Consider the following 25,557-nt stretch of genomic DNA (forward strand, 5'->3'; position numbering starts at 1 on the left):
GCACCTCTGGTCCCTCGATGGGAGCCTACTAACCTCCCCAGGGACGTCCTAAATACCATTTCTCAGGCTAGAGCGCCGTCCACGAGACGCCTCTACGACCAGAAATGGTCGGTCTTTGCTGACTGGTGTTCGTCACGCAACATAGACCCAATGGAGAGTGACGTATCTTCTATACTGTCTTTCCTCCAAGAACGCTTGGAAATGGGGCGCACCCCTTCCACGCTCAAGGTTTACGTAGCAGCCATTGCAGCGTTCCATGCTCCTATTGCTGGCCAATCAGTGGGACGAAACGGACTTGTCATCCGTTTCCTGAGGGGCGCTAGGCGATTGAATCCCCCTCGCCCCCTCACCGTTCCCTCCTGGGACCTGTCTTTGGTCCTCAGGGCCTTAAAAGGAGCCCCATTTGAACCAATGGGCTCAGTCGACCTCAGGCCATTGACGCTAAAAACCGCCTTGCTGTTAGCACTGGCCTCGGTTAAGCGTGTTGGCGATTTGCAGGCCCTCTCTGTGAGCCCTGCATGCCTCGAATTCGGGCCTGGAGACTCTAAGGTCGTTCTGAAACCCAGGCATGGCTACGTCCCTAAGGTGCTCTCAACGCCGTTTAGAGCTCAGGTCATCTCGCTCTCTGCTCTGCCCCCTTCGACGGAAGAGCAAGGGCTGGAGTTACTCTGCCCTGTCAGGGCATTGAGGACCTACATAGAGCGATCGCAGTCTTTCAGACAGTCAGATCAGCTCTTTGTCTGTTTTGGAGGCCGCACCAAAGGATCTCCGGTCTCAAAACAGCGCATTTCTCGTTGGATAATGGACGCTATTACGCTGTGCTACTCCTCACTGGGAGCCAAATGCCCCATAGGAGTCAGAGCCAACTCCACTAGAGGGATGGCCTCCTCATGGGCTTGGTCCAACGGAGTTTCCATCCAAGACATCTGTGTGGCGGCCGGCTGGTCTTCGCCGTCCACCTTTGTCAGGTTTTACCATCTCGATGTCCCGACCTTACAGGCTCGAGTCCTTTCAGTGTGATTAGCGGCCTCAGATGAGCTCCGCCTCACGCTATCATGGAAATAAATTTCCTCTAAGTGTAACGCAAGGGTTCGGTAAGGGCTTGCCCTCTCGCTTGTCTCTTGGGCCCCCTCTCAGGTGTCCAAGCTTCAAGCTATATCGTTCCCAAACGGTGCAGTTACACTGCGTTATTGAAAAAGGCTTCAGCAGCGGGGAAAAAGGGAGACCTTTCCCCATACGCAGTACTCGTTCCGTATCTCAGGGAACCGAGGTTACGTTAGTAACCGAGTACGTTTTATTTATATTTATTTTTTATTTAATCAGAAACAACACAAACAAATGACTCTTTTGAACTGGTTTGTTTCAGTGAATCAGAAACAAAGTGCAAACAAGACTCTTTTGGGCCAGTCCTTTTTGCTTGTAAGGCCCACCCAATCGGCCCAATGATGGTTTCCCATAGGGCGGGGAAGTTTTCTTGTGCATTCAGTCTTTTCAGCTTGGCAAAGTAGTTTTAATTCCAAATAAACTTTTCTCTGACTCCATTTTTTTTACCTTGAATTTAGTTTAGAATACCAGTTGATTATTGGTCATTTGTATAATACAAACCCGATTCCAAAAAAGTTGGGACATTTGTACAAATTGTGAATAAAAAAGGAATGCAATAATTTACAAATCTCATAAACTTATATTTTATTCACAATAGAATATAGATAACATATCAAATGTTGAAAGTGAGACATTTTGAAATGTCATGCCAAAAATTGGCTCATTTTGGATTTCATGAGAGGTACACATTCCAAAAAAGTTGGGACAAATAGCAATAAGAGACTGGAAAAGTTAAATGTACATATAAGGAACAGCTGGAGGACCAATTTGCAACTTATTAGGTCAACTGGCAACATGATTTGATATAAAAAGAGCTTCTCAGAGTGGCAAGTCAAGATGGGCAGAGGATCACCAATTCCCCCAATGCTGCGGCGAAAAATAGTGGAGCAATATCAGAAAGGAGTTTCTCAGAGAAAAATTGCAAAGAGTTTGAAGTTATCATCATCTACAGTGCATAATATCATCCAAAGATTCAAAGAATCTGGAACAATATCTGTGCGTAAGGGTCAAGGCCGGAAAGCCGTACTGCATGCCCGTGATGTTCGGGCCCTTAGACGGCACTGCATCACATACAGGAATGCTACTGTAATGGAAATCACAACATGGGCTCAGGAATACTTCAAGAAAACCACCGTGCCATTCGCCGTTGCCAGCTAAAACTCTATAGGTCAAAAAAGAAGCCATATCTAAACATGATCCAGAAGCGCAGGCATTTTCTCTGGGCCATGGCTCATTTAAAATGGACTGTGGTAAAGTGGAAAACTGTTCTGTGGTCAGACGAATCAAAATTTGAAGTTCTTTTTGGAAAACTGGGACGCCATGTCATCTGGACTAAAGAGGACAAGGACAACCCAAGTTGTTATCAGCGCTCAGTTCAGAAGCATCTCTGATGGTATGGGGTTGCATGAGTGAGTGTGGCATGGGCAGCTTACACATCTGGAAAGGCACCATCAATGCTGAAAGGTATATCCACATTCTAGAACAACATATGCTCCCATCCAGACGTCATCTCTTTCAGGGAAAACCTTGCATTTTCCAACATGAAAATGCCAGACCACATACTGCATCAATTACAACATCATGTCTGCGTAGAAGAAGGATCCGGGTACTGAAATGGCCAGCCTGCAGTCCAGATCTTTCACCCATAGAAAATATTTGGCGCATCATAAAGAAGAAGATGCGACAAAGAAGACCAAAAACAGTTGAGCAACTAGAAGCCTGTATTAGACAAGAATGGAACAACATTCCTATTCCTAAACTTGAGCAACTTGTCTCCTCAGTCCCCAGGTGTTTGCAGACTGTTATAAAAAGAAGAAGGGGATGTCACACAGTGGTAAACATGGCCTTGTCCCAACTTTTTTGAGATGTGTTGATGCCATGAAATTTAAAATCAACTTATTTTTCCCTTAAAATGATACATTTTCTCAGTTTAAACATTTGATATGTCATCTATGTTGTATTCTGAATAAAATATTAAATTTGAAACTTCCACATCATTGCATTCTGTTTTTATTCACAATTTGTACAGTGTCCCAACTTTTTTGAAATCGGGTTTGTAGTTTAGCTACACTTGATTATTCTATTTGACTCTTTACTCTTATTGTACTTGTTCATTCAGATTCCTATAACGCTTTGAGTCTCGCACCGGCCGGGAATATGATCTCATACTCACAAACTCGTCAGTCTTGGTCATTAGACAGAGGTGATGATTAACATTATAGGGGCCGTACCCACTTTGCTCATTCTAGAATACATTATTTAGTCCCCATAGATCTGAACACACTGAATGAAGTAATACTATATCTAACCAGAGGTCATGACCAATACCATAGAACCAAGTTGACCAATTTAACTTCCTCTAATGGTAACTTTACATAATCATGCTGTGGTTTCCCCCTTACACTTTGTTAGAATAATATTACAATAATCAGAGGTTGAGGCTCACCCTATTCAGATTGGTCAAACAACACACTGTTGTTTTGAACGGAAAACCCATTATTAGCCTGCTGTTAGATTAAAATCTCAGTCTCAGGTCGAATATTTGTAGTCTCAGTCATCAGTTTAGAAATGGACGCCTCAACCCCTGTGATGTGTGGCAGGAGCAGCGCGAGATCTCTGGAGAATGACCAAGCAGACACAGATCAAGTGTGGTACAAAACATTCTCAGATTTATTCAGGAAGAAGGGTCATATTTATAGATCTAGTTCAAACAACAATCTCCAGGATGGCTTGAGCATCCAATCATATGACTTAAGAATCAAACCTTACCATGTATAGCATTTCAAGAAATATAATAATAATAATAAAATTTAAACAAGTAAGAAATGTATGTGCGTAAATGTGTCTGTGTGTGTGTCTTAAACGTCTGGCTGCGTATGAGAGTGTCAGTGTGTCCAAGGACTACTACTTCTTGTTTTGTCTAGGTAGGTACATGATGTGCACAATGGAAAAAGCCCAAGACACAAAGTCAAAAAGTGAAGCCCAAGAAATAAGAAATTATTTAACAACTACACAGTCTAAGTCAGGGCTCTTCAAATAGGGCTCTTCAAATAATTAATAATTTTATTAATAATTATTAAATAAGTCATAAATTAAGTATTTTATTAATTATTAGGCTTAAATGAAAATATTCTCACAGTGAGACTTGGTAACCACAGGTAAAACCATACATGGCTACTCACTACCACTATCAAATGATATTTTATTATGATATGTTATATAGGCCTATTAAAAAAACACCCAAACACGGGTACAAACTACACCTTCACAAAGACATGAATTATATATTCCCCTACCCACCTAATAAATATATTGCAATATAAATGGCTATAACATCAATATAAATATTCCACATTTCCACAAACCATGGTAATTCACTACAGTTCATTCGTGGTAAATGTTCGTAAGGATGTTGATTTGGGGATTTAAAAGTCTTCTATCTTCATTCATGGCACGTTTCTACTGTTTTCCTCATCAGTCTTGTTGGGAATGTTGAGGCTGTTTCATCCGATTTAAAACTAGTTTAATAATTGAGTGATTTGTAGTTTGTAAACAAGAAGTGTTCACTAGTTGTTGCAACATTGTTTAATAATGGTGTCCGGGAATAAACACAGCTTCTTTAAACTTCCGTTCCGTTATCCACTGGGCCGTGCTGCGTAGTTCAAAGTAAACTAGTGAAACGCATGAAAACAGCGCTATTTGTTCTGTATTTGTTGTTACTGACCGAGAAACAACTACAGATGATTCAGTGACCGAGTGGTCCGAACAAATTCAAATAATTTCAGATCGTTATGCAAGCGCGTTTGGCCAATTCATGGAAAAGAAAGAATCGAGACAAAAGAATGATTAATTCACGAATTATAGTATTGCTGGTTCAATCGACAGAAATACGGAACACTCATAATAACTGCTGAAACATTCGCACGGAAAATGTTTCTCAGGTCATTTGGAGGAGCGTGCATGGTAAATACAGCTGCAGGCACCACTGCAGCCACGTATCTAACCACATTTAGCCGCACCACCAGGATAAGAGGAGGAGGGAGATTGGGGTGCCGCGGGCCGGATTAAGATGATTGGCGGGCCGGATTTGGCCTGTGGGCCACCAGTTGACGAGCCCTGGTCTAAGTATACATAACTAAAGCCAATGTGTTAGTCAGAGTTCTAAAATATCGGTTGGTGTGCCCCACTTCTAAGCAGTATTTTAGTCTGTTACTAACCCGAGTGTAGATTTGTGGGGTTATGGACTTAAAATTTACTAGAGTCAATCATTTCAGAGTTATTAGTCAGGTAAATGTATCATGCCAATTACATAATCAATTCAAAGATAATCGATACAAAACACAAACTTTTTTTTTCAGAAACAAAGTGTAAAAGTTGAATACTTGACATCAGAAAGATGCATAATGCTGAGTGTCTGAAGGACACAAAGCATTACGGGCCGACCTGGCTACAGAATCGCGCCCTGAGCCTCCTGCAACATCTCTTTAAATACTCTGAAAAAGACAGGAACTTCTTTCAATGGAAAATGGAGTTCACAATGGGAATTTGCGTTAATCAGGGTCCCAGACTGGGTAGTTTACACCTTTTTGGGAACAGAAATGCATTGAAAGGGCTCACACCTACCACAGAAAGCAAAATATCTCTAAATTCTTAACCTTATTACCTTCTGGTAATAAGTTCCTTTTGTACCAGTCGCACTGAGACATTTCAAATGATACCAAACATGTATAGTGTTGTATGATAATAGTTCACATTAAACCATATAGATTCTTGGGTGAATTTCAAATAGTTTCAGCTTGTGGAGAGAAGAGATGGGGAAGAAGGGGAGGGGAAGGGACAGAATTGTAAATTAAAGGTGATTTACTCAGTGTGATTGCATCTCAGGTGGGGATGTTATTTTCACAATAGTGAGTTCAGATGTTAATTTCCAGAAACGTCCTTTGTCTGCTCAAGGAGTATTCGTTCCTCAACCAGACGGCCCGGCATTTTTCAGTTTCTCCAATCTTATATTGGTGAATCAGAAACAAAGTGCAAAACAAATGACTCTTCTGAGCCAGTTGTTTTTAGTGAATCCGAAACATACAGCGCAACCAGTATGTTGGTAGTTTAATTCTGTGCTTAAAGTGGAAAAATAGAAGTGCTGGTAAGTTCAAAATGCGCTCCTGAAGAATGCCATGTCAGGAATTGCCGGTACGCAAGGACAACTGGCGGTACTCTAAAGGTAAAAATGGAGAAGTGCCAGTACTGTGTACCAGCGCATACCGTCCCATTTCAAGCACTGGTTTAATTGACAAACAAACTCTTTTTGAGCAGTATTTTGTTTTAGTGAATCAGAAACAAAACACAAACAAATGACTCTTTTGAGCCAGTTCTTTTTGATGAATCAGAAACATACAAACAGTGTAGTTAATTTCACAAACAACTGACTCTTTTGAGCCAGTTCTTTTTAGTGAATCAGAAACATAAATTGCAAATAAATTACTCTTTTGAGCCAGTTGTTTTTGTCGAATCAGAACCATACAGCGCAACTAGTATGTCAGTAGTTTAATAAATGACTCTTTTGAGCCAGTTCTTTTTAGTGAATCAGAAACATAAATTGCAAACAAATTACTCTTTTGAGCTGGTTGTTTTGTCGAATCAGAAACATACAGTGCAACTAGTATGTCGGTAGTTTAATAAATGACTGTTTTGAGCTGGTTCTTTTTAGTGAATCAGAAACATAAATTGCAAACAAATTACTCTTTTGAGCTGGTTGTTTTGTCGAATCAGAAACATACAGTGCAACTAGTATGTCGGTAGTTTAATAAATGACTGTTTTGAGCTGGTTCTTTTTAGTGAATCAGAAACATAAATGGCAAACAAATTACTCTTTTGAGCTGGTTGTTTTTGTCGAATCAGAAACATACAGTGCAACTAGTATGTCGGTAGTTTAATAAATGACTGTTTTGAGCTGGTTCTTTTTAGTGAATCAGAAACCTAACGCAATCAGTGTAGTTGAATTCACAAACAAATGACTCTTGAGCTGTTTTTTTTAGTGAATCAGAAACAAAGCACAAACAAATGACTCTTTTGAGCCAGTTCTTTATGATGAATAAGAAATATACAAAAAATGCAACCAGTATAGTTCAGTTTACAAACAAATGACTTTTAAGCTGGTTCTTGTAAGTAAATTTCACAAGCTCAGAAGTTACTTGTTTGAATCAGTGTGATAAAGTCAGGTTCGTGAAACTTAAATCAGTTATTGCAAAAACCGATTTCTGTAGGAAATACAGGAAACTGTATCCCACAATGCTATGCACTTGACTTTCCATTTGCATTGTGAGGAATGAACCGGATCAATGTATCTTGGTTTTTAGTTACTTTGCCAAAAGTAAAGACGTCTTTACCGAATTGTTTTAAAAATGCAGAATATTTTTGAGAGGATGAGCTGACACTGTTTGCTGAATTAAACATGCAATGTAACAAGTTCATGTAACAACAGTGTAGTATACTATTGTTTAAAATGTTCAGCAGTGAGGGGATATCTTTAAAAAAATGTCTTAACCTTTCATAACACATTTTATGTTTGTTTTTGTGGTTTCACCCCAGTTGAAGAATGCTGGAAGGAAGTTGGGGCGGCGATGTGATATGTGCTCTAATTATGAGAAACAGCTGCAGGTCATTCAGGGACAAGAGGCCGAGACAAGAGAACAGGTTTGTCATTTTATGCCGTTAAAATCACGTACAAGACCCCTATTGAAATTATTCAAAAGTATAATCACTGTGAACTTCCTTTGATGCCTTTAGGTTAAAAAGCTTCAGGTCATGTTGCGGCAGGCGAACGATCAGCTGGAGCGAACGATGAATGAGAGGCAGGAGTTAGAGGACTCTGTGAAACAGGCCAATGAGGAAACTACTGCCAAGGTAAAGATGATCTTTCTAATGGATTTATGCTGCCTTCACGTGCTATCGGAAATTTTGATAATTCCCACTTCTGAAGTCATGATTACCAGCTCATCGCATTCAAATTTTGAAATTATGATAATTCCTAGAGAATGTGAAGGCAGCATTAGTGACGCACAAACTAAATTAGTACACAAAATGTACTAATTGGAGCATCATATATAGTGTGCAAACTGCTGTAATGTTACATCTTTAAAATGTTTCCTCACATCAGAAAGATATTTTATGAGTTATATTTAGTTGTTTTTTTTAATTTTATAGTTAAACAAAGTTATATTTGGTATGAGTTTTATATAGTCACTTTTATGCACCACACAAATTAGCACGTTAGCATGTTGCACAGCACATATATTTTGCCTAATATTTGTTATTTGTATTTTCTGTCCAGGACTTTCATGATTGAATAAAATATTATATATTTAATTTTGACAGTTCTCTGGTTTACATCCACCATCCTTTTGCACAATATAGATATAGATTATTTTTGTGAGAAATTAATACTTTTATTCAGCATGCATTAAGACTGCATAAATTGATCAAAAGTGATAGTTAAGACAAAAAAAGATAAAATATTAAGCAGCACAAATGTTTCAAACATTGATAATTAATAAGAAATGTTTCTTGAGCAGCAAGTCAGCATATTAGAATGATTTCTGAAGGATCATGTGACACTGAAGACTGGAGTAATGATGCTGAAAATTCTGCTTTCTCATCACAGGAATAAATTACATTTACAATATATTAAAATAGAAAATTGTTATTTTAACAACATTACTGTCTTGTATTTTTGATCAAATAAATGCAGCCTTGGTGTAGGCAATATGGCTTTGCTGACTACTGTGTTTAAACAAAGCCACAGTGTTTAAATGTGAAGAATGTAACGACTGCTCTGAATGTTACTGTTCTTCCAAGTCAAACGACTTGAGTTAATTTTCATTTGTCTGGCACACAGATCTTAGAGTTGAAGCAGAAAGTTCAGGAGTCTGAGTCTCTCGTAAGTGCTCTCCAACAGGCCTTCAGCCAGGCCAAGAGGAACACCCAGGAACAGATGGTATGACCAAATGCACTTCTACACAAAAACATTCACTTGCTTTGCTTGAGGACTTGAGAGAGAGCATATGTTTAGTTTTTTCCAAACTAAAAACTTGAAAAACATCTAATGTAGAACCTCTCTGTAATATAGATCTAGACCCATTTTGAATTTCTTCATGCACTAATGCACTCAAGTGTCTTCTGGCATTCAGTATTGGCTGTGATGAATTCATGGTCTCTGTTCTGTGCTTGAGGCACATCTGGATGAAATCTGAAGTTGCACTATTAAAGTGATAAACTTAAACTGGTGTGACATGATCCCCAGAATAAATCGCCCTGGAAAGGGTTCTGTAGGTTAGTTATTACCTGAGGAATGCGCGGTGAATCTCTCAGGCTCACACTGATATTTTCATTGGCAGATTTCTTTGAAAATCATCTTTTATAATGGATCGTTTTCCACTTGAAATGGATATATGCTTTAGAAAACATTTGTGGCTTGCAGTGTTTTTTGTAGGTTAAGTGGTGTGTGTGTGTATCTAGGCTGTGCTGCTACAGTCCAGAGAGCAGGTGACTGAAGAGCTGAACAGACTGCAGAAAGATAATGAGAGTCTTCAGGGTAAACACAGACTTCACATGACCCTGCAGCAGCAAGAGGACTTTCACATGCCGACCACTGTACAGGTACTACAGCATGTCTGAGAGTTGCCAGGGTTCAACGCTTAGGATTTTTTCTGCTGGCCTGGTCTGACCTGGCCTTTTTACCTGCCCTGCCAACATTTTCTCTAGTCCCACCATAAAAAAACCTTAATAAATGTGGTTATGACACCAAATTTAAGATACAGTGAAATTTTACAATTCTAGATTCCAATTTTGATACCACCGCAAACTAGTCTATATAAAATTCAAATATTATTAGAGACAAGTAAACAGTCAGTCATAAAATAAGAACAAATAATCAAATTATGAGTAAGAGAAGGAATAAATACAATAGAACAAATATTCAAATGAAATAAACAGTGCTTTTCAGGTTTTTCAGTTAGGTCTAACAGTAGTTTTCAGGTAATGAAATTGAATAACGTAATTAAAAGTAAAATGACACTGCATATTCACTGACTGTATAAATTAATTATAGATTAATCCTTATGAATGTTATTCAGTCCAGAGCAGTCAGTGATTTTATTATCTTTCACTTTTGTTGTTTGATTAACATGAATGACAGACAGCAGCAGTATATTAGGCTACTGTAACTTTAAGACCAAATGCACAAGTCTAATATAGCGTTACACATGTTATTTATTTATTTCTCAACTGTTTGTTCACTTAAGACATAACCGACTATGTTTACCAAGATGGGCCTTTTGACAATTTTGTGTGAATATGTTCGTTCAAGCGCAAGATGATGTGAAATACAACTCAATTCAGTATTTGCTCGCTGTCTGAGGCACGGCTTTCTGGGCATGTGCTTCGGATTTGTGCGCACACAAAACTTCTAACACAGCACACGAGTACTGAATTGAGTTCTCTTTCGCATCTTTTTGCGCTTGAATATTTACATTGGCAAGGCTTAATAACAAGTGCAAATGATAAACTTTCATGATGATGCAGCACTGTCCTGATCGGGCAGTCCTTATTGTCGCAGTCCTGGTTGCAACTCTAAATGCACCTTCTATTCAGTTCAATTGTACTTCATCTAGAATTTTTTATTTATTTTATTTTTTTATGTTTGAAATATTAAAGTAATTCGGCAGAATAAGCTGTGCATTATAGTGATTTTACACACTCTGAGGAAGGCATTGTTGGTCAAAATGCATCAGTGTGCAGCTTTTTTTCTTTTACTGTTAATGGGATGAGAAAATTAAAATGTCTTTTTGGGACAAATAATTGTACCAGAAGGCATGCTTTGGAATATTTTTTTTTATTTGTGTCAAAAAAAAATCAATTTAACACATGACTCTAATGGCTTATTTCTTTTATAAATTGGCAGCAACTGTAATATGAAAAAACACCAATGTTCAATACAATTGTAGAAACTGATGAAAACAAATCTTGAAATTATTTAAAAATGATGGAAAATCAGGTGAATTAAAATCTTAGTAAATTATTGAAAAAATCAGGGAAATTGATAATCTTAGGAAAATATAATAAAATCTTAAAATGATGAAAAATAGGAAGAATTAAAAAAACCTTAAGTGATGGGGGAAAAGTAAAATAGTGAAAAAAAGCTTAATGCTTAATAAATAATAAATATATATATATATATATATATATATATATATATATATATATATATATATATATATATATATATATATATATATATATAATATTATTATTATTATTATTATTATTATTATTATTATTATTATTATTATTTTTTATTTTTATTTTTTTATATGTAATTTTTCTACCTAGGAACTTCAGAATCTGGTGTTGCAGTACAGGGAGGACATTGTTTCTGCACGCACAGCAGCGGAGCATTTGGAGGAAAAGCTGAAGGCTGAAATTCTGTTCCTAAAAGAGCAGATTCAGGCAGAGCAGTGTCTGAAAGAAAACCTAGAGGACACACTACAGCTGGAGATAGAGGGCTGTAAAGAAGAGATCGGTGAGTGTACATGTCAGTTGAGTTGGGTAGTCACAGAAATCTTACGGCTGGGCATTCGGAAAGTAGTTGTGTGTAAATATATATTATGCATGTAATAAACCTTTACAGGTTTAATTTCAAGCCAAAATATGTAGATTACGAAATATATAAAAGTTCAGTGATATCAAATGACTCATACCATGATATGATATTGTTCATACCGCCCAACCTTAACTTGAATGATTAAAAGCACTGAATGTTTACACTGGCTTACATCGAGGCTTGGAAATGGGAATCTTTAGCGGTTTGGAAAAATGTAACCAAATCCATCTTCTCTTTTTAAAGGAATTACTCCTTTATCCTTTTGTTTAGTTTCCAATAACTGATTAAAATCATTGAAGGGTTGTGAAACTCCTTCAATCAGAGGAATGCACAAGACATTTATCTACTTATTTACCTCTCATGTTTTGCATTTCAATACTGTCTTTTTCTCCTCCACTTCTCTCTGCATTGGTGACTTGTGTTCAGACATCCTGGAAGGTATGAATCTTTGCCTGACTGTATGTTTGTCTATAGGAAGTGTCTGTCTATAGTGGCACCACCAATGCCATCCTAACACACACCCTAAACCCATCAGCACTGTGTGTGTATGTGCTCAATCACATCCACATCACTTTCTACTACTTCATCTAGCTGTGTAGTGTACTATACTAATACTAATATAACTTCATGTGACCTTGGGTTAGTGTCTGCGTTTAGAGGAGAAATTAAACTTGATTGTGGTCATGCTCCTACAAATGTGCATAACTTAATAGAAATATGTCTCCTCACTCTTTTCTATGTGCATTTGAAATGTTATTTGCATACTCATGTCAGTGTTGTGGTGCTACTCTGAAACTCTTGTCAAGTTGTTTGGGATTTAAAGGAACACTCATTTTCCAACTCCCCTAGAGTTAAACAGTTGAGTTTTACCGTTTTCGAATCCATTCAGCCGATGTCCGGGTCTGGCGGTACCACTTTTAGCATAGCTTAGCATAGTTCATTGAATAGATCATTAGCATAGATCATTGCGCCTGCTGCAGCCATGGTACGGCAGCAAAGTTCCTTGATTATTACGCCAGAATGAGAGTATAGTTCCTAGCCATATCAGCCTAGAAAATCACAACTTTTCATTTTCCGTCGGTCTTAGTACACGATTTAACTACAGAAGAGTCAAGTTTTAAATAGGAAAAATATCAAAACTCTTTGGTCATTTTTAAGCGCGATGCTAACGGTCTAATCAGATTCAATGAACTATGCTAAGCTATGCTAAAAGTGGTACCGCCAGACCCGGAGATCGGCTGAATGGATTCGAAAATGGTAAAACTCAACTGTTTAACTCTAGGGGAGTTGGAAAATGAGCCTATTTTCAAAAAAAGTGGAGTGTTCCTTTAAAGCAGCTTAATTATGGTCAAGTTAGTCTTTTGGAAACAAGAAGTAAGTAATTGCATTAAGGCAGTGAAGTCAACATGAAGCATTTGCAACATAAGGTACCATTCAAAAGTTTGAGGTTGGCAGAAATGTATATATTTTGAAAAGTCTTTTGTGTTCAAGTCTGCATTAATAAATACAGTAAAGACAGTAATTTTTATTGTTAATGTTAACTAATAAATGAACAAATCTTAACATCAGAACATTTTCAAACAATATCTAGGCTAGTGTATGTTTTAATCCAAATTAAAATGTAAAACTGGTTGTTATATAGCCTATTAATTCTTTTAAAGGATTAGTTCACTTCTGAATGAAAATTTCCTGAAAATTTACTCAACCCAATGTCATCCAAGATGTTCATGTCTTTCTTTTTTCAGTCGAAAAGAAATTAAGATTTTTGATTAAAAGATTCCAGGCCTTCCCTATTCTACTTACGGAAAAAAATGGAACTGGCGCTGCGTTCGTTTCATAAGTAGAATAGGGAAGGGTAGGACATACAGTGTAAGCTTTTTGAAGAATATGGAAAGCAGAAGCGAGTGCAAGGCGATTATTTGTGTTTATAAAGCATATATATTTGTATTTGTATTTTTTTTTTTTTTATTAAGAAAATGTCAGATAGTTTCACTAGATAAGACCCTTAATCCTTGTCTGGTGTCTTTTAAAGCCCTTTGAAGCTGCACTGTAACTGTAATTTTGACCTTCAACCGTTTGGAGGCCATTGAAGTCCACTATAAGGAGAATAATCCTGTTGTGTTTTCATCAAAAACCTTAATTTCTTTTCGACTGAAGAAAGAAGGACATGAACATCTTGGATGACATGGGGGTGAGTAAATTGTCAGGAAAATTTTATTTGAAAGTGGACTAATCCTTTAAGTATTTAAGTAGGCCTAACACCATCTGAATGGGTGTTTGAAACTTTTAAAGTTACCATGAAATCAAATTTTAAGTTTTTAGTATGAATATGTTAGCCTTACTGTTGTCTTGAGCTAGTGTGCTCCAAAACAGTGACAAAATTCATATTTAGAAGATATAAGCATTCAAAACTTAGTCTCTCACTTCTGCCAATATGGATGAGTGATTTTGTTGACATCACCCTGCATTTCAGCTTCTCATCAGATTTTTTGTCCAATCAAATGCTCTCTAGAATCTAAAGCTTTCTGCCCCCTATATTATAAAATATACACTGAAGCTGTGGCTGAAATTGGTCACTTTTTCACACATACTATTACTATTTCGCACATTACATTACTATTTCGTATATGGTGAATGGCACATAGTGCACTATATAGGGACAGGGAACGATTAAAGCCGGGGACACACTTAACAATTGTAATGCTGATTATGAATGTAAACTGATACTTATGACTGATTGCACTCAAAAACATCCAGTCAGAGCCAGTTGCATTCAGTCTGCGATTATAGTCGGTGTTCAAATCCCGTGTAAGTATTTAAATCTGCTTCAGTCGAAGGAAACAATCGCTGTGTTGAGCAGTCTAAGAATGTTTTAGCTAGTCGTTAAATGTGTGCCCGGCTTAAGACAGTGTAAATATGCTTTCCATTGAGGCCAATGAAGTCTGGTTTCACATTAGTTTCACGCAAACTGCATCGCACACAGTCTGCTTCGGTCCAAAGACACGATAGCACAGAGCGGATCATATGCATGAGTCTGTGCAGACCACAAATCTATCGGACCCATTTGAATTTTGCACAGAATGCTATATTTTAAAGCGATATGGAGCAGTTTAGTAGGAGAAACGGTTAGATATTAGAAGGAAACTGAGGCTTTTCTGAGCTCAACGGCTCTGGTCAAGCTGTGATGTAAACAAAACGCTATTGGCTATTTAAAAAAAGGGGAGGAGTTGTTCCATATGCCCCGCCCTGTCTTCCTATTTCAGTGGAAATTACGGCAACACATTGAATAATGCTGTCCGTTCCAAGGCACTTCAGTGGGCATTTAAATCAAAGTCCCTTTAAGACAAGTCATTTCACTCAGCGGCCATCTTTGAAACGCCTCTCGGGCATCCTGGGCATCATGCAGCTCCTATCTCTTTGAATGGGGAAACATCAGATTCTCCAAAACTGTTCGTCAACCTTACGATTAAATTTGATATTTGAAATCACCAATGAAATCTAACAACAACCGACCCATAAATTTAGTTTGTAAACGCTCGAATCATGACAAAAAAACTATTTTTTTTCAGGCTGGATCAAGCTAATGCGCATGCGCAGACCTAAATGCGCGTCTCTTCGGAGGCGCGCATCTGACTGTTTCTATAGAAACCGGTGATTCTAACGGCCGCTGAAGTGACGCAATAACTTTACCAGTCGGCGATTGGCTCTTGGCTTTAGAAGGCGGGACTTATTCCGCCATATTGCGCGTTACACTTTCTCCCATTCAAAACAATACGAGTGACACGTCTTGTGTTATTCTATAGTCTTTGTTTAAATACTGTTCAGAAACAGAAAGTAGCTGCTTTGTTTATGGGGGTTACCAGGGTAACGGCTGAATTTCTGCTTTTCCATCATTGCCATCTATGGTTAGAGAGTGACTGTGCAGTTTTATTCAGCACATCTCCTTCACTTGTTCCACCATGCTTCCCATCTGTGGTGGTGTTTTCGTTAGCTGCTTTCCACTGTCAGGCCAGCGTGAGCCAGGGCTAACAATGTGCCAGATGGGGCCAACAGCCTCGGGCCTGGAACCGTGTGGCCAAGATTAAGCTGCGTTTCCGCTGTCGGCCATGTAGCCCCGAAGCGCTACCCTAATACCCGACATGAACACGCCTCCATAGTATAACAACAAACAACCCCACCATTTCACCAGCATGGGGTAGCTGACTGAAAACTACATAAAAAGAGAACATAATAATAATTACGTACATGTACACTTACTAATTTGCTTGCTGCTATTTATTTGTGATCACATGAATTCAAAAAATACGCAGCTTGTACATTTTAACTGGCTAATGGAAAAGTATTCTTAAAATGCATTCTAAATGCATTCTAAAAATTCATAATAAGGAATTATTCAGAGTTTTGAAGTGCCCACAATAACAATATAGTGCCTGTTCATTATTGTGATATATCTTATTACCATATATCAGCACGTCTGCAGTAGATATTGAGACGTTGTGATAAATGACAGTATTTTACTAAATATTTGTCTACAAGTAAATGCAGCGCAGCAAATTTCTATGCAAAGATGTGGTTAACTAATAGTTTACAAGTTCAATTCAATAGAACTTAAGAGAGCGAGGGCATTTTGGAGAGCTTGTTCAACTTGCTTAGCTGGAAAGCTTTACACCCAGGTCTTTTAAGCATGGACTGTAGCACTTTGTTGCTTTTTAAAGTAATTGAAAATCCTACATTGTTTTACCTCATCTGTTTATGCTACTGAAAAATGTAGTATCAGCACTATTTTAGTTAGTTACTCCCCAGCACTCTTCAGTGGCAACCTTGTGACTGTTTGTGATGTAGATACAGTATGCCAAGCTTGAGATGTAGTATATGTAATGAGTCATGCTAAATTAATTGTCAAGTCACAGATTTTCAATTTTCATTCTGGCTCAGGCAGCACTAACACACGAAACTTTGAGCAAATAATTCCTCTTGTTACTGAGGAGAACGCTCGCCTTGTACTCATGCTCTTGTCATATGAGAACTGGCCATGCATTGACTACATGTGTCTGACAAAACAAAGCAACAGCATGTGACAGTGTTTCTGTTCTGTTGTTGTCTTTCTTCCATCCTATAGCATCTTTTTCCAGCTTGAAAACGGAACTGGAACGAGTGAAGAGTGAGAAGGAACAGGTAGGGCAGAAGTTCAAGGCATACTAATGATTTTTATTGTCTTTTGGCTTCAATGTCACAAAACTGGTTAAGAACATGTACAAGTTATAATTGATCCCAAAATCAAAAGGGAAAATCCCCCCCCCCCCAATTATTAATGTATGAAATAATAATAAATAATATTAATAAATTAGGTTACTATTTAAACTCTGTGGTATTTATGCATAATATTAGCACTTTTCATACATATTATAATAGGAGCTTTTTCATATAGTATTTTAATTTGTTTATTTGTATCATTATACCGGGGGAAAAAAATGTCCAGACAGTGTGATTGACTCTTTATTGCAGTAATAAGAATCGAATTTTGTTGTTTTTTTGTTGTTGTTTTTTTTTGCATTATAGTAACTAGAATTGGGGGCCAGTGTTATTTTTATTTTATTTGTATTATAGTTTTATTAATATATTGAATTGAATTGGATTTAGTTTTTATATTTTTAGTTTTTATTATAAATTTAAATTCATTTTAAGTAATTTTTGTAGTGTGCTTTTTTTTTTTTCTTTCTCTAATATTGCTGTTTAGGTTTAATTTATTTTTATTTCAGCTTAGTTTTATTTTTAGTAATTCCAGTTTAGAATTTTAGTGCTTCAGCTTATTTTAATTTTTTGCCAAGGCAACATTTTTAATTTTCATTTAATTTTTTTCCACTAATTCTTATATTTTATTTCAGCTTTATTTCAATTAAAGGTGCAGTAAGCGATTTCTGAGAAATGCTTGTTGATATTTGAAATCACCAAAACAAACACGCCCTTACCCAAAAGGATCAACCCTATCTTGATAGCTCCACCCCCAAATTCACGTACACGCTATGCGACACAGGCATCTCCCCTCTAATGAGTGCATACTCCTCTTACTGCTGATTGGCTAGAAGTGTGTTTTGGCGCTCGGTCAGATCCAACAGCGTTTCTCAGAAATCGCTTACTGCACCTTTTTAACAGAAATGTTTAGTTTTAGTTGATGTTAATAACTCTGTTGAGGTGAGGGGGTTTGTCATTTGTCAAAATTTAAATGTAACTAAAAAAAATTTATCCATTTTTCTTTTTTGCTCTGATTTTGGGTTAAAATATAACGTAAACAAGCTTTTAGTGATTTAAGGTTTGGACTGAAGAAGACTGAGTGTTTGTTGTGTTGCCTGTGTACTTGTTGACCAATCTGTTGATCTTTACAACAGCTGGAGAGCAGCTTGGCAGAGAAGAGACAGATATTGGAGAACGTCCAGGGCTTAAAGAACAGTCTGGAGGAACAGTTGAAAGACGCCCTCGGCAGCAAGGTGATGATTTCTTATTTGACCACTGCGCCCTGCCTTAACATTAGACTTCTGCATGCTGAGCTTTGAGTTATGTTTCTCATAAAAATTGCAAAGTTCATAGTCTACTCAGCGCTTCCTGTGCATGTGATGAATCAGTTGATCAGATAAGCAGGATTCTCAGAAAGTTCATACAAACGTCAGTAAAGATTTGCATCAAACAAATGATTGCATGTTTGTATTAATTAATATAAGTATGAATTATAAAATAAACTGAAAGTCAAAGTCATCTTAAAAAATGTGTGTGTTGTAGAGTGCTTTGGAGACTCAGGTGTTTGAAGAGAAAGACAAGGCACAGAGACTTCAAACAGAGCTAGATGTCAGCGAGCAGGTCCAGAGAGATTTCGTCAAGCTGTCCCAGACCCTTCAGGTAAACGCATTTCACTAGTAGAACATAAAGGAGTGCTAGAAGCACAACACTGTTTCCACACAGAATGTTACGACCATTCTGGGAGATGACTGCAGCTTTGGCCAGAGCATTGCATTTTCTTATCCTAGCAAGTAGTTCAATCACATGACTTGAGGCAAAACATTTTTGGATGCCCATCTAGGAATTTATCTAGTAAATGTTTCCTTCATAATTTATGTACGTTGTCTTACTAAACAAAAAAAAAATGTATCCACTTCAAGCGAGTGCATGTTTTAAAGAGGCCATATTATGCTTTTTTACAAAGTTTTGGCTTTAGGGTCTACAAGAATAGGTTTTCATGCTTGAATGTTCAAAAAACATCTTATTTTTCACATATTTTACGTCGTTGCAGCACCTCTCTTCCCAGTCCGTTGGTAAAGATCTGGGCTGCATTTCCCAATCGTCAAACAATTTCCATCAATCATCTTTACGATCAACTTAGACTTACAATGCTTTTGGGCAACGCAGCCCTGTTTAATTCCTGCCTCTATGAGGCCCCTCCTTCCAAAAAGCACAATGTGCTCTGATTGGTTGGCTGGACCAGTGTCCTGTGATTGGTCAACTGCTTCGAATGTGTTTTGGAAAATGTCACATCGCTTACCATAAGCACAAGTTTAAACACACTACTAACGCAACTCAGCCAGGCCTCGCACCCTTTTTTGCGTAAGCCTGGTGAAAATTATTTAAATGAGGAAATTTGTTGCACCTGCTTTCTCAAAAGAAAACTCGAGACTCAATCGAGGCTTTTCAGGAAGTTCAAAAACAGTGCTTACTGATATAGAGGATAACTCCCTTTTGGAGATTGGACTTTGTAACTTTGCAAAACTTTTTCAAAGTTGAAAATGTAAAAAAGCATAATAGGTCCTCTTTAATGCAATTTTTGTTTTCACCAATTCCAGAACACTTCATGCAATATTCCTAAATTTGCACAAACATTTTTGAGGACTAGGGGAGTCAATGTGATTAGATTTCAAACAGGAATTGATACCTTGTTAAATAATAAATTAATGAATAGTTTTTATCTATATATCTGTCCAATTCACAAGTGGTTTATTAATTTATTATTGTGTTAGTTTTAACTGCACTTTTAAACATGAATTAAACCGTTTTTAATGTGTCTGTTCATTTGCCAATTTGAAACGTGATTTATCTATTTACACAACTGCTCAAACGTTTGGAGTTAGTAAGATATTTGTAGAGTTTACTACTTTTATTCAGCAAGGAAGCATTCACTTGATCAAAAGTATCAATAAAGACATTTATAATGTTACAAAAGATTTCTGTTTCAAATAAATGCTATTCTTTTGAGCTTGATATTTATCAAATAATCCTGAAAAAAAAATGCATTATGGTTTCCATAAAAATATTAAGCAGAATAACTGATTTCAACATTGATAATGATAAATGTTACCTGAGCACCAAATCCGCATATTAGAATGATTTCTTAGGAACTTGTGACACTGAAGACTGGAGTAATGATGCTGAAAATTCAGCTTTGTATCACAGGAATAAATTATATTTGAAAATGTATTAAAATAGAAAACACTAGGGGTGTGATGAGATCTCGTGCCACAAAATCAAAAAATGTGACAAGATTTCTCGCCGAGGTGAAAAGCTGTCTCGCGATATTGCCATGACTGAGTGTGAGGGTGAAATTAGGATAGAATATACCACTGCTATGTTTACATTACGCCTCCACTTTCATTTTGCTTTTTATAGAAATAAAAACCATTTAATTCAGTCAGATAACAGTCACTTCAATCCCATCCAGCTCATCCAACACATACTGTAGAGTCAGTGCAACAGGAATCGCTTATCACTTGAAGAGAGTAAGTAACGAGATGACTGACAAGATCATGGCGGAAGATTCGTCGCACAAGACATTCGTTTGACAAATGTCTTGTCTTGTAGAATGTGCGCTCAGCACCGCTGCTCCCTATTCACAGAGCACGCTCGATCACAAACACGCAATTTCAGTACCCCGCATTTTGAAAGCGGCTCCCTGATGCCCTGCAGGAAAAATTTGATCTCTATTTGCACTTTGAAGATTGAGAGAGTATGTTGATTATGGTTGCACTTATTGTTGAATTTAATAAAGCCTCGTATACACCTGGATGATTATCGCGGGCGCTTATCGCCAGCGTTTTTCGAGATGTTTTTCGGTGCGTCTTTGTGTTTATACCCAAGCGATTTTCACTGCCGATGCTCAGAGTGAAGGTGCAAATTCACTCTCTGACAGTATATGGCGCTTGTGCTTATTGCGAGTGAATGGTTGTGCAAATAAACATTCTAAATAATATTTCTTGAATGTAAATAAAACAATAAAAATACAGATATAAAATGGCATATACATGACATGAGGATATGGTAGTCAGAAACGCAAAAAAGTCACAATGACAGTAGTGCAAGTGAACAGTAGTGCAAATAAACATATTTATGAAATAGACATTCTCAACTATATTTCTTGAAATATAAAAATACAGAAATAGCATATAATACACATCTATTGATGTGGTCAAGAATTGGAAGAGCACCCATAGTTTGTAGGGGTCTTCGTCGTTGTCTTCTTATCATTGTGTGCTCTGCAAGACTGCTTGAGCGCTATCAAGTCGTCTTTTACTGTAGCTTCAGCAGCTCCAGGCACGTGAACAAATGCGTCAATCTCATTGGTCGGCCAGTTTTTAACTCGCCGCATCACAAAAAAAAAAAAAAAACGAACCTGAGGCGTGTTTTTTTTTGTTAGGGCCCAAGCGAAAATTCGCGCAGGGCCCTCTTGTTCTTCTAAGTATTATTATTATTTTTTTTTTTTTTTTTTTTTTTTTTTTTTTTCCGTCTTCCGGGGCTTTTTGGGGGCCTTAACATGCTCAAAAACTCTTGAAAATTGGCACACACATTGGAATCCGCGGCCATTAGGACGCCGGAGAGGCTGGTACCCGGGCGTGGCAGGGGGGCTCGACAGCGCCCCCTTGAAAAAAGTCTGAAAATTTGGTCCATATATTAAACATGCTTGCACGTATTAGTATGAAACTCGGTACACATATAGACCTCATCGGGCCGAACAACTTTCGCGCTCTAAGTTAATCGCCACGCCAACAGGAAGTCAGCTATTAAGGGTTGTTTGAAAAACGCATGCTCTGGAATTTGATATACTCCTCCTAGACGATTAATCCGATCGCCACCAAACTCGGTCAGCATGAAGTCAAGACACTGATGATTAAAAATTGCCAGGGGATTTTTGATATCTCGAACGGTTTGGCCGTGGCGAGGCAACGAATTTATGGCGAGAAAAAGGAAACAGGAAATGTGTTATAACGTCTTAATACATATATTGATCTTTATGAAACTTCACGAGTGTGTTCGTTATAGGAGTCTGATCACATGGATGTGACTATTGTGAGTCAAAGTTATAGCGCCACCAACTGGCAGCAGGAAGTGTATCACTTTTTGAAATGTTTTGAGATCACCCTCTTATTTTTACCTGATTTGCTTCAAACTTCATCAGTGTAATGTCAATACACAGCAGATGTAGACCTATGACAGGATTTTTGATATTTGAAATATTGTTGCCATGGCAACAGGTCAAACTGTAATAATATTCTTGAGTGTTTTTGAGGCTCTTAACATGCTTCAAATTGCATGAAACTCGACACACACATCAATATTGTCAACCAGTAGACATGGACAAAGCCATAGAAATGGGCGTGGTGGAGGGGCTCAGTAGCGCCACCTTTTGACAAAAGTGGGGGGTTAGTTTTTCCTACAGTCACCAAACTCGGTACACATATTATTCTCATCAAGCCGGACAATTTTCTAATTTACATTCATTAGCTCCGACCAACAGGAAGTCAGCTATTTTGGTTTGAATGTTAATTTTTTTGAAAAAACAGGCTATGAATTTTATACTACTACTCCTACAGGGTTTATCCAATTTACACCAAGCTTTTTTAACTTGTTGCGAACACTTTGAAGGTGTTTAATTGCAAACGGATTTTGGATATCTCAAACGGTTTGGCCGTGGCGAGGCAACGAATTTATGGCGAGAAAAGGGAAACAGGAAATGTGTTATAACTTCTGCATACATTGATTGATGTTTATGAAACTTCAGGAGTGTGTTGGTTGTAGTAGTCTGATCACATGGATGTAACTATTGTGAGTCAAAGTTATAGCGCCACCAAATGGCAGCAAGAAGTGTATCACTTTTAAAATGCTTTGAGATCACCCTCTTATTTTTACCTGATTTGCTTCAAACTTCATCAGTGTAATGTCAATACACAGCAGATGTAGACCTATGACAGGATTTTTGATATTTGAAATATTGTTGCCATGGCAACAGGTCAAACTGTAATAATATTCTTGAGTGTTTTTGAGGCTCTTAACATGCTTCAAATTGCATGAAACTCGACACACACATCAATATTGTCAACCAGTAGACATGGACAAAGCCATAGAAATGGGCGTGGTGGAGGGGGCTTTTCCAGTAGCGCCACCTTTTGACAAAAGTGGGGGGTTAGTTTTTCCTACAGTCACCAAACTCGGTACACATATTATTCTCATCAAGCTGGACAATTTTCTAATTTACATTCATTAGCTCCGACCAACAGGAAGTCAGCTATTTTGGTTTGAATGTTAATTTTTTTAAAAAACAGGCTATGAATTTTATACTACTACTCCTACAGGGTTTATCCAATTTACACCAAGCTTTTTTTAACTTGTTGCTAACACATTGAAGTTGTTTAATTGCAAACGGATTTTGGATATCTCAAACGGTTTGGCCGTGGCGAGGCAACGAATTTATGGCAAGACAAGGGAAACAAAGTGTTATAACTTCTGCATACATTAATTGATTTTGATGAAACTTTGGCTTAGTCTTCGTTGTACAAGGCTGATCACATGGATTTGACTATTGTGATTCAAAGTCATAGCGCCACCAACTGGAAGCAGAAAATGTGTCACTTTCAGCATACATTGAGATCACCCTCTTATTTTTACCTGATTTGCTTCAAAATTCATCAGAATAATGTTAAAACTTGGCACATGTAATCCTTTGAAAATGGGCAGGGAGGAGGGGCTCTATAGCGGCACCTTGTAGTGCAGTAAATGTGGAGTGAATTTGACATAGTCCTTTGATGTTTAACCGTTTTAAGTGCCTATTGCCCGCTGTGCACAGTTGCCCTGAAGCCACCGGGGTGGCGGTGCCACCGGGCTTGGGCCCGCCATCGCTGCTCGCAGCTATATTTTGTTTTTGTTTTTTAAATGACGCTTTTACGTCGTTGACATTTTGCGCATCAGTGTGCACACCAATGTTGCCAGACATACGATAATTATCGTATTTTTACGATAATTTTGACCTCTATACGATGTACGATCAATAATGAAAAAATTCCCATAATGTATGATAATTTCAGAATTTTGTGACACTTCAAATGAATGTTGTTGTAATCCCTTAGCCTATATCCTCATTGAACTAGCTGTGGATCCTTACATCATAATTCTAAGTAGAACGTGTTAATAGGCATATCTTTAATCTCAACTCACCTTAAGTCTTCTCAGCCAATCATCGTGGAGAATGACTTTCTTTCACGAGCACAAGATAACGTTCTTGCCACGGTGCCTAGGTCAGTTGTTTTCCACTAAGTTACTAGATATTTATATTGTGGTAATGTGCAGGTCATGTCTGAAAGTTGTTGGTCTAGATAAATATCTGTATTCTGTACGTTTGGCGCGTCAAGTAACCTTTATTATAGCACTTTTTACAATAGATTGTGTTAAAATAGCTTTACAGGACTTAATTTTGGCTGTACAGCAGCTCTAGAAGAAAATAGTGTGGTGTCCAGCCTAAGTAAGTTCAGTATTGATTCATTTTGTTGTAAAAAAAAAAAAAAAAAAAAATCATTAGTTTATATCATTTATCTACTAAAACTCGTGTACAATAATTTTCTTCCAAATATGATATTTTTAAGCTTCTGGTACGATACTTTGACATTTCCAATCTGGCAACACTGGTGAACACTCAAATTGGCGGCCTTTGTTTAGTCACGAGGCGTTCAACGGCAGCGATAATTGTGCACGATAATCATCCCGTGCGCACAAGCGTGTGCGCAATGATATTACGCAGTGCCTGTGACCCCCCTGCTTGCACAGGGAGTGTGCCTTGCAACCATGGAGACATTTGTGATTTGTGCTGCATAATATCATTGCACCTGCTGCACCCATGGTAGGGCAGCAAAGTTCCTTGATTATTACGCCAGAATGAGAGTATAGTTCCTAGCCATATCGGCCTAGAAAATCGCAACTTTTCATTTTCCGTCGGTCTTAGTACACGTTGTAACCAATGTTAATTTTGAGAGCAAATTTTGATTTAGTTTTAGTCATAGTCTTTTGACTAAAATGCCATTTAGTTTTAGTAATATTTTAGTCATCGGAAATTGTTGAAAACTCAAACTTTAATTTTCGTCTCGTTTTTATTTGTTGACGAAAATTAGAGTAGATTTTAGTCATAATTTTAGTCATTCAAAACGCATTTTTATTTAGTCATCGTCTCGTTTTCGTCTGTGAAAAAAAATGTCGTTGTTTCGTCATAATTTCGTCAACGACATTTTTTCCATGGACGAAAACGAGACGATGACTAAATAAAAATGCATTTTGAATGATTAAAACTATGACTAAAATCTACTCTAATTAACACTGGTTGTAACTACAGAAGAGTCAAGTTTTAAATAGGAAAAATATCGAAACTCTTTGCTCATTTTTGAGCGAGATGCTATTGGTTCAATGAACTATGCTAAGCTATGCTAAAAGTGGTACCGGAAGGCCCCGGTATACTTCAAACAAAGTTCTTTTTCGTTCTTCGTTTAGGAGTAAAACAA

The 25,557-nt window shown here is 37.6% G+C and overlaps 1 protein-coding gene across 2 annotated transcripts in view; it reads left to right on the plus strand.

The window, feature by feature from the left end:
- rabep1 (rabaptin, RAB GTPase binding effector protein 1) overlaps positions 1-25,557 on the plus strand; it is a 49,663-nt gene that overhangs the window by 21,394 nt on the left and 2,712 nt on the right. For both annotated transcript variants that reach the window (XM_067406030.1, XM_067406029.1), the window contains 8 exons: positions 7,693-7,797; positions 7,891-8,007; positions 8,999-9,097; positions 9,619-9,759; positions 11,491-11,680; positions 16,881-16,936; positions 18,148-18,246; positions 18,536-18,652. In XM_067406030.1, coding sequence (XP_067262131.1) covers positions 7,693-7,797; positions 7,891-8,007; positions 8,999-9,097; positions 9,619-9,759; positions 11,491-11,680; positions 16,881-16,936; positions 18,148-18,246; positions 18,536-18,652 — 924 coding nt within the window. The remainder of the gene's footprint in view (positions 1-7,692; positions 7,798-7,890; positions 8,008-8,998; positions 9,098-9,618; positions 9,760-11,490; positions 11,681-16,880; positions 16,937-18,147; positions 18,247-18,535; positions 18,653-25,557) is intronic.

The sequence above is a fragment of the Chanodichthys erythropterus genome, chromosome 13, assembly GCF_024489055.1.
Source record: "Chanodichthys erythropterus isolate Z2021 chromosome 13, ASM2448905v1, whole genome shotgun sequence".
In the NCBI taxonomy this organism is placed as follows: domain Eukaryota; kingdom Metazoa; phylum Chordata; class Actinopteri; order Cypriniformes; family Xenocyprididae; genus Chanodichthys; species Chanodichthys erythropterus.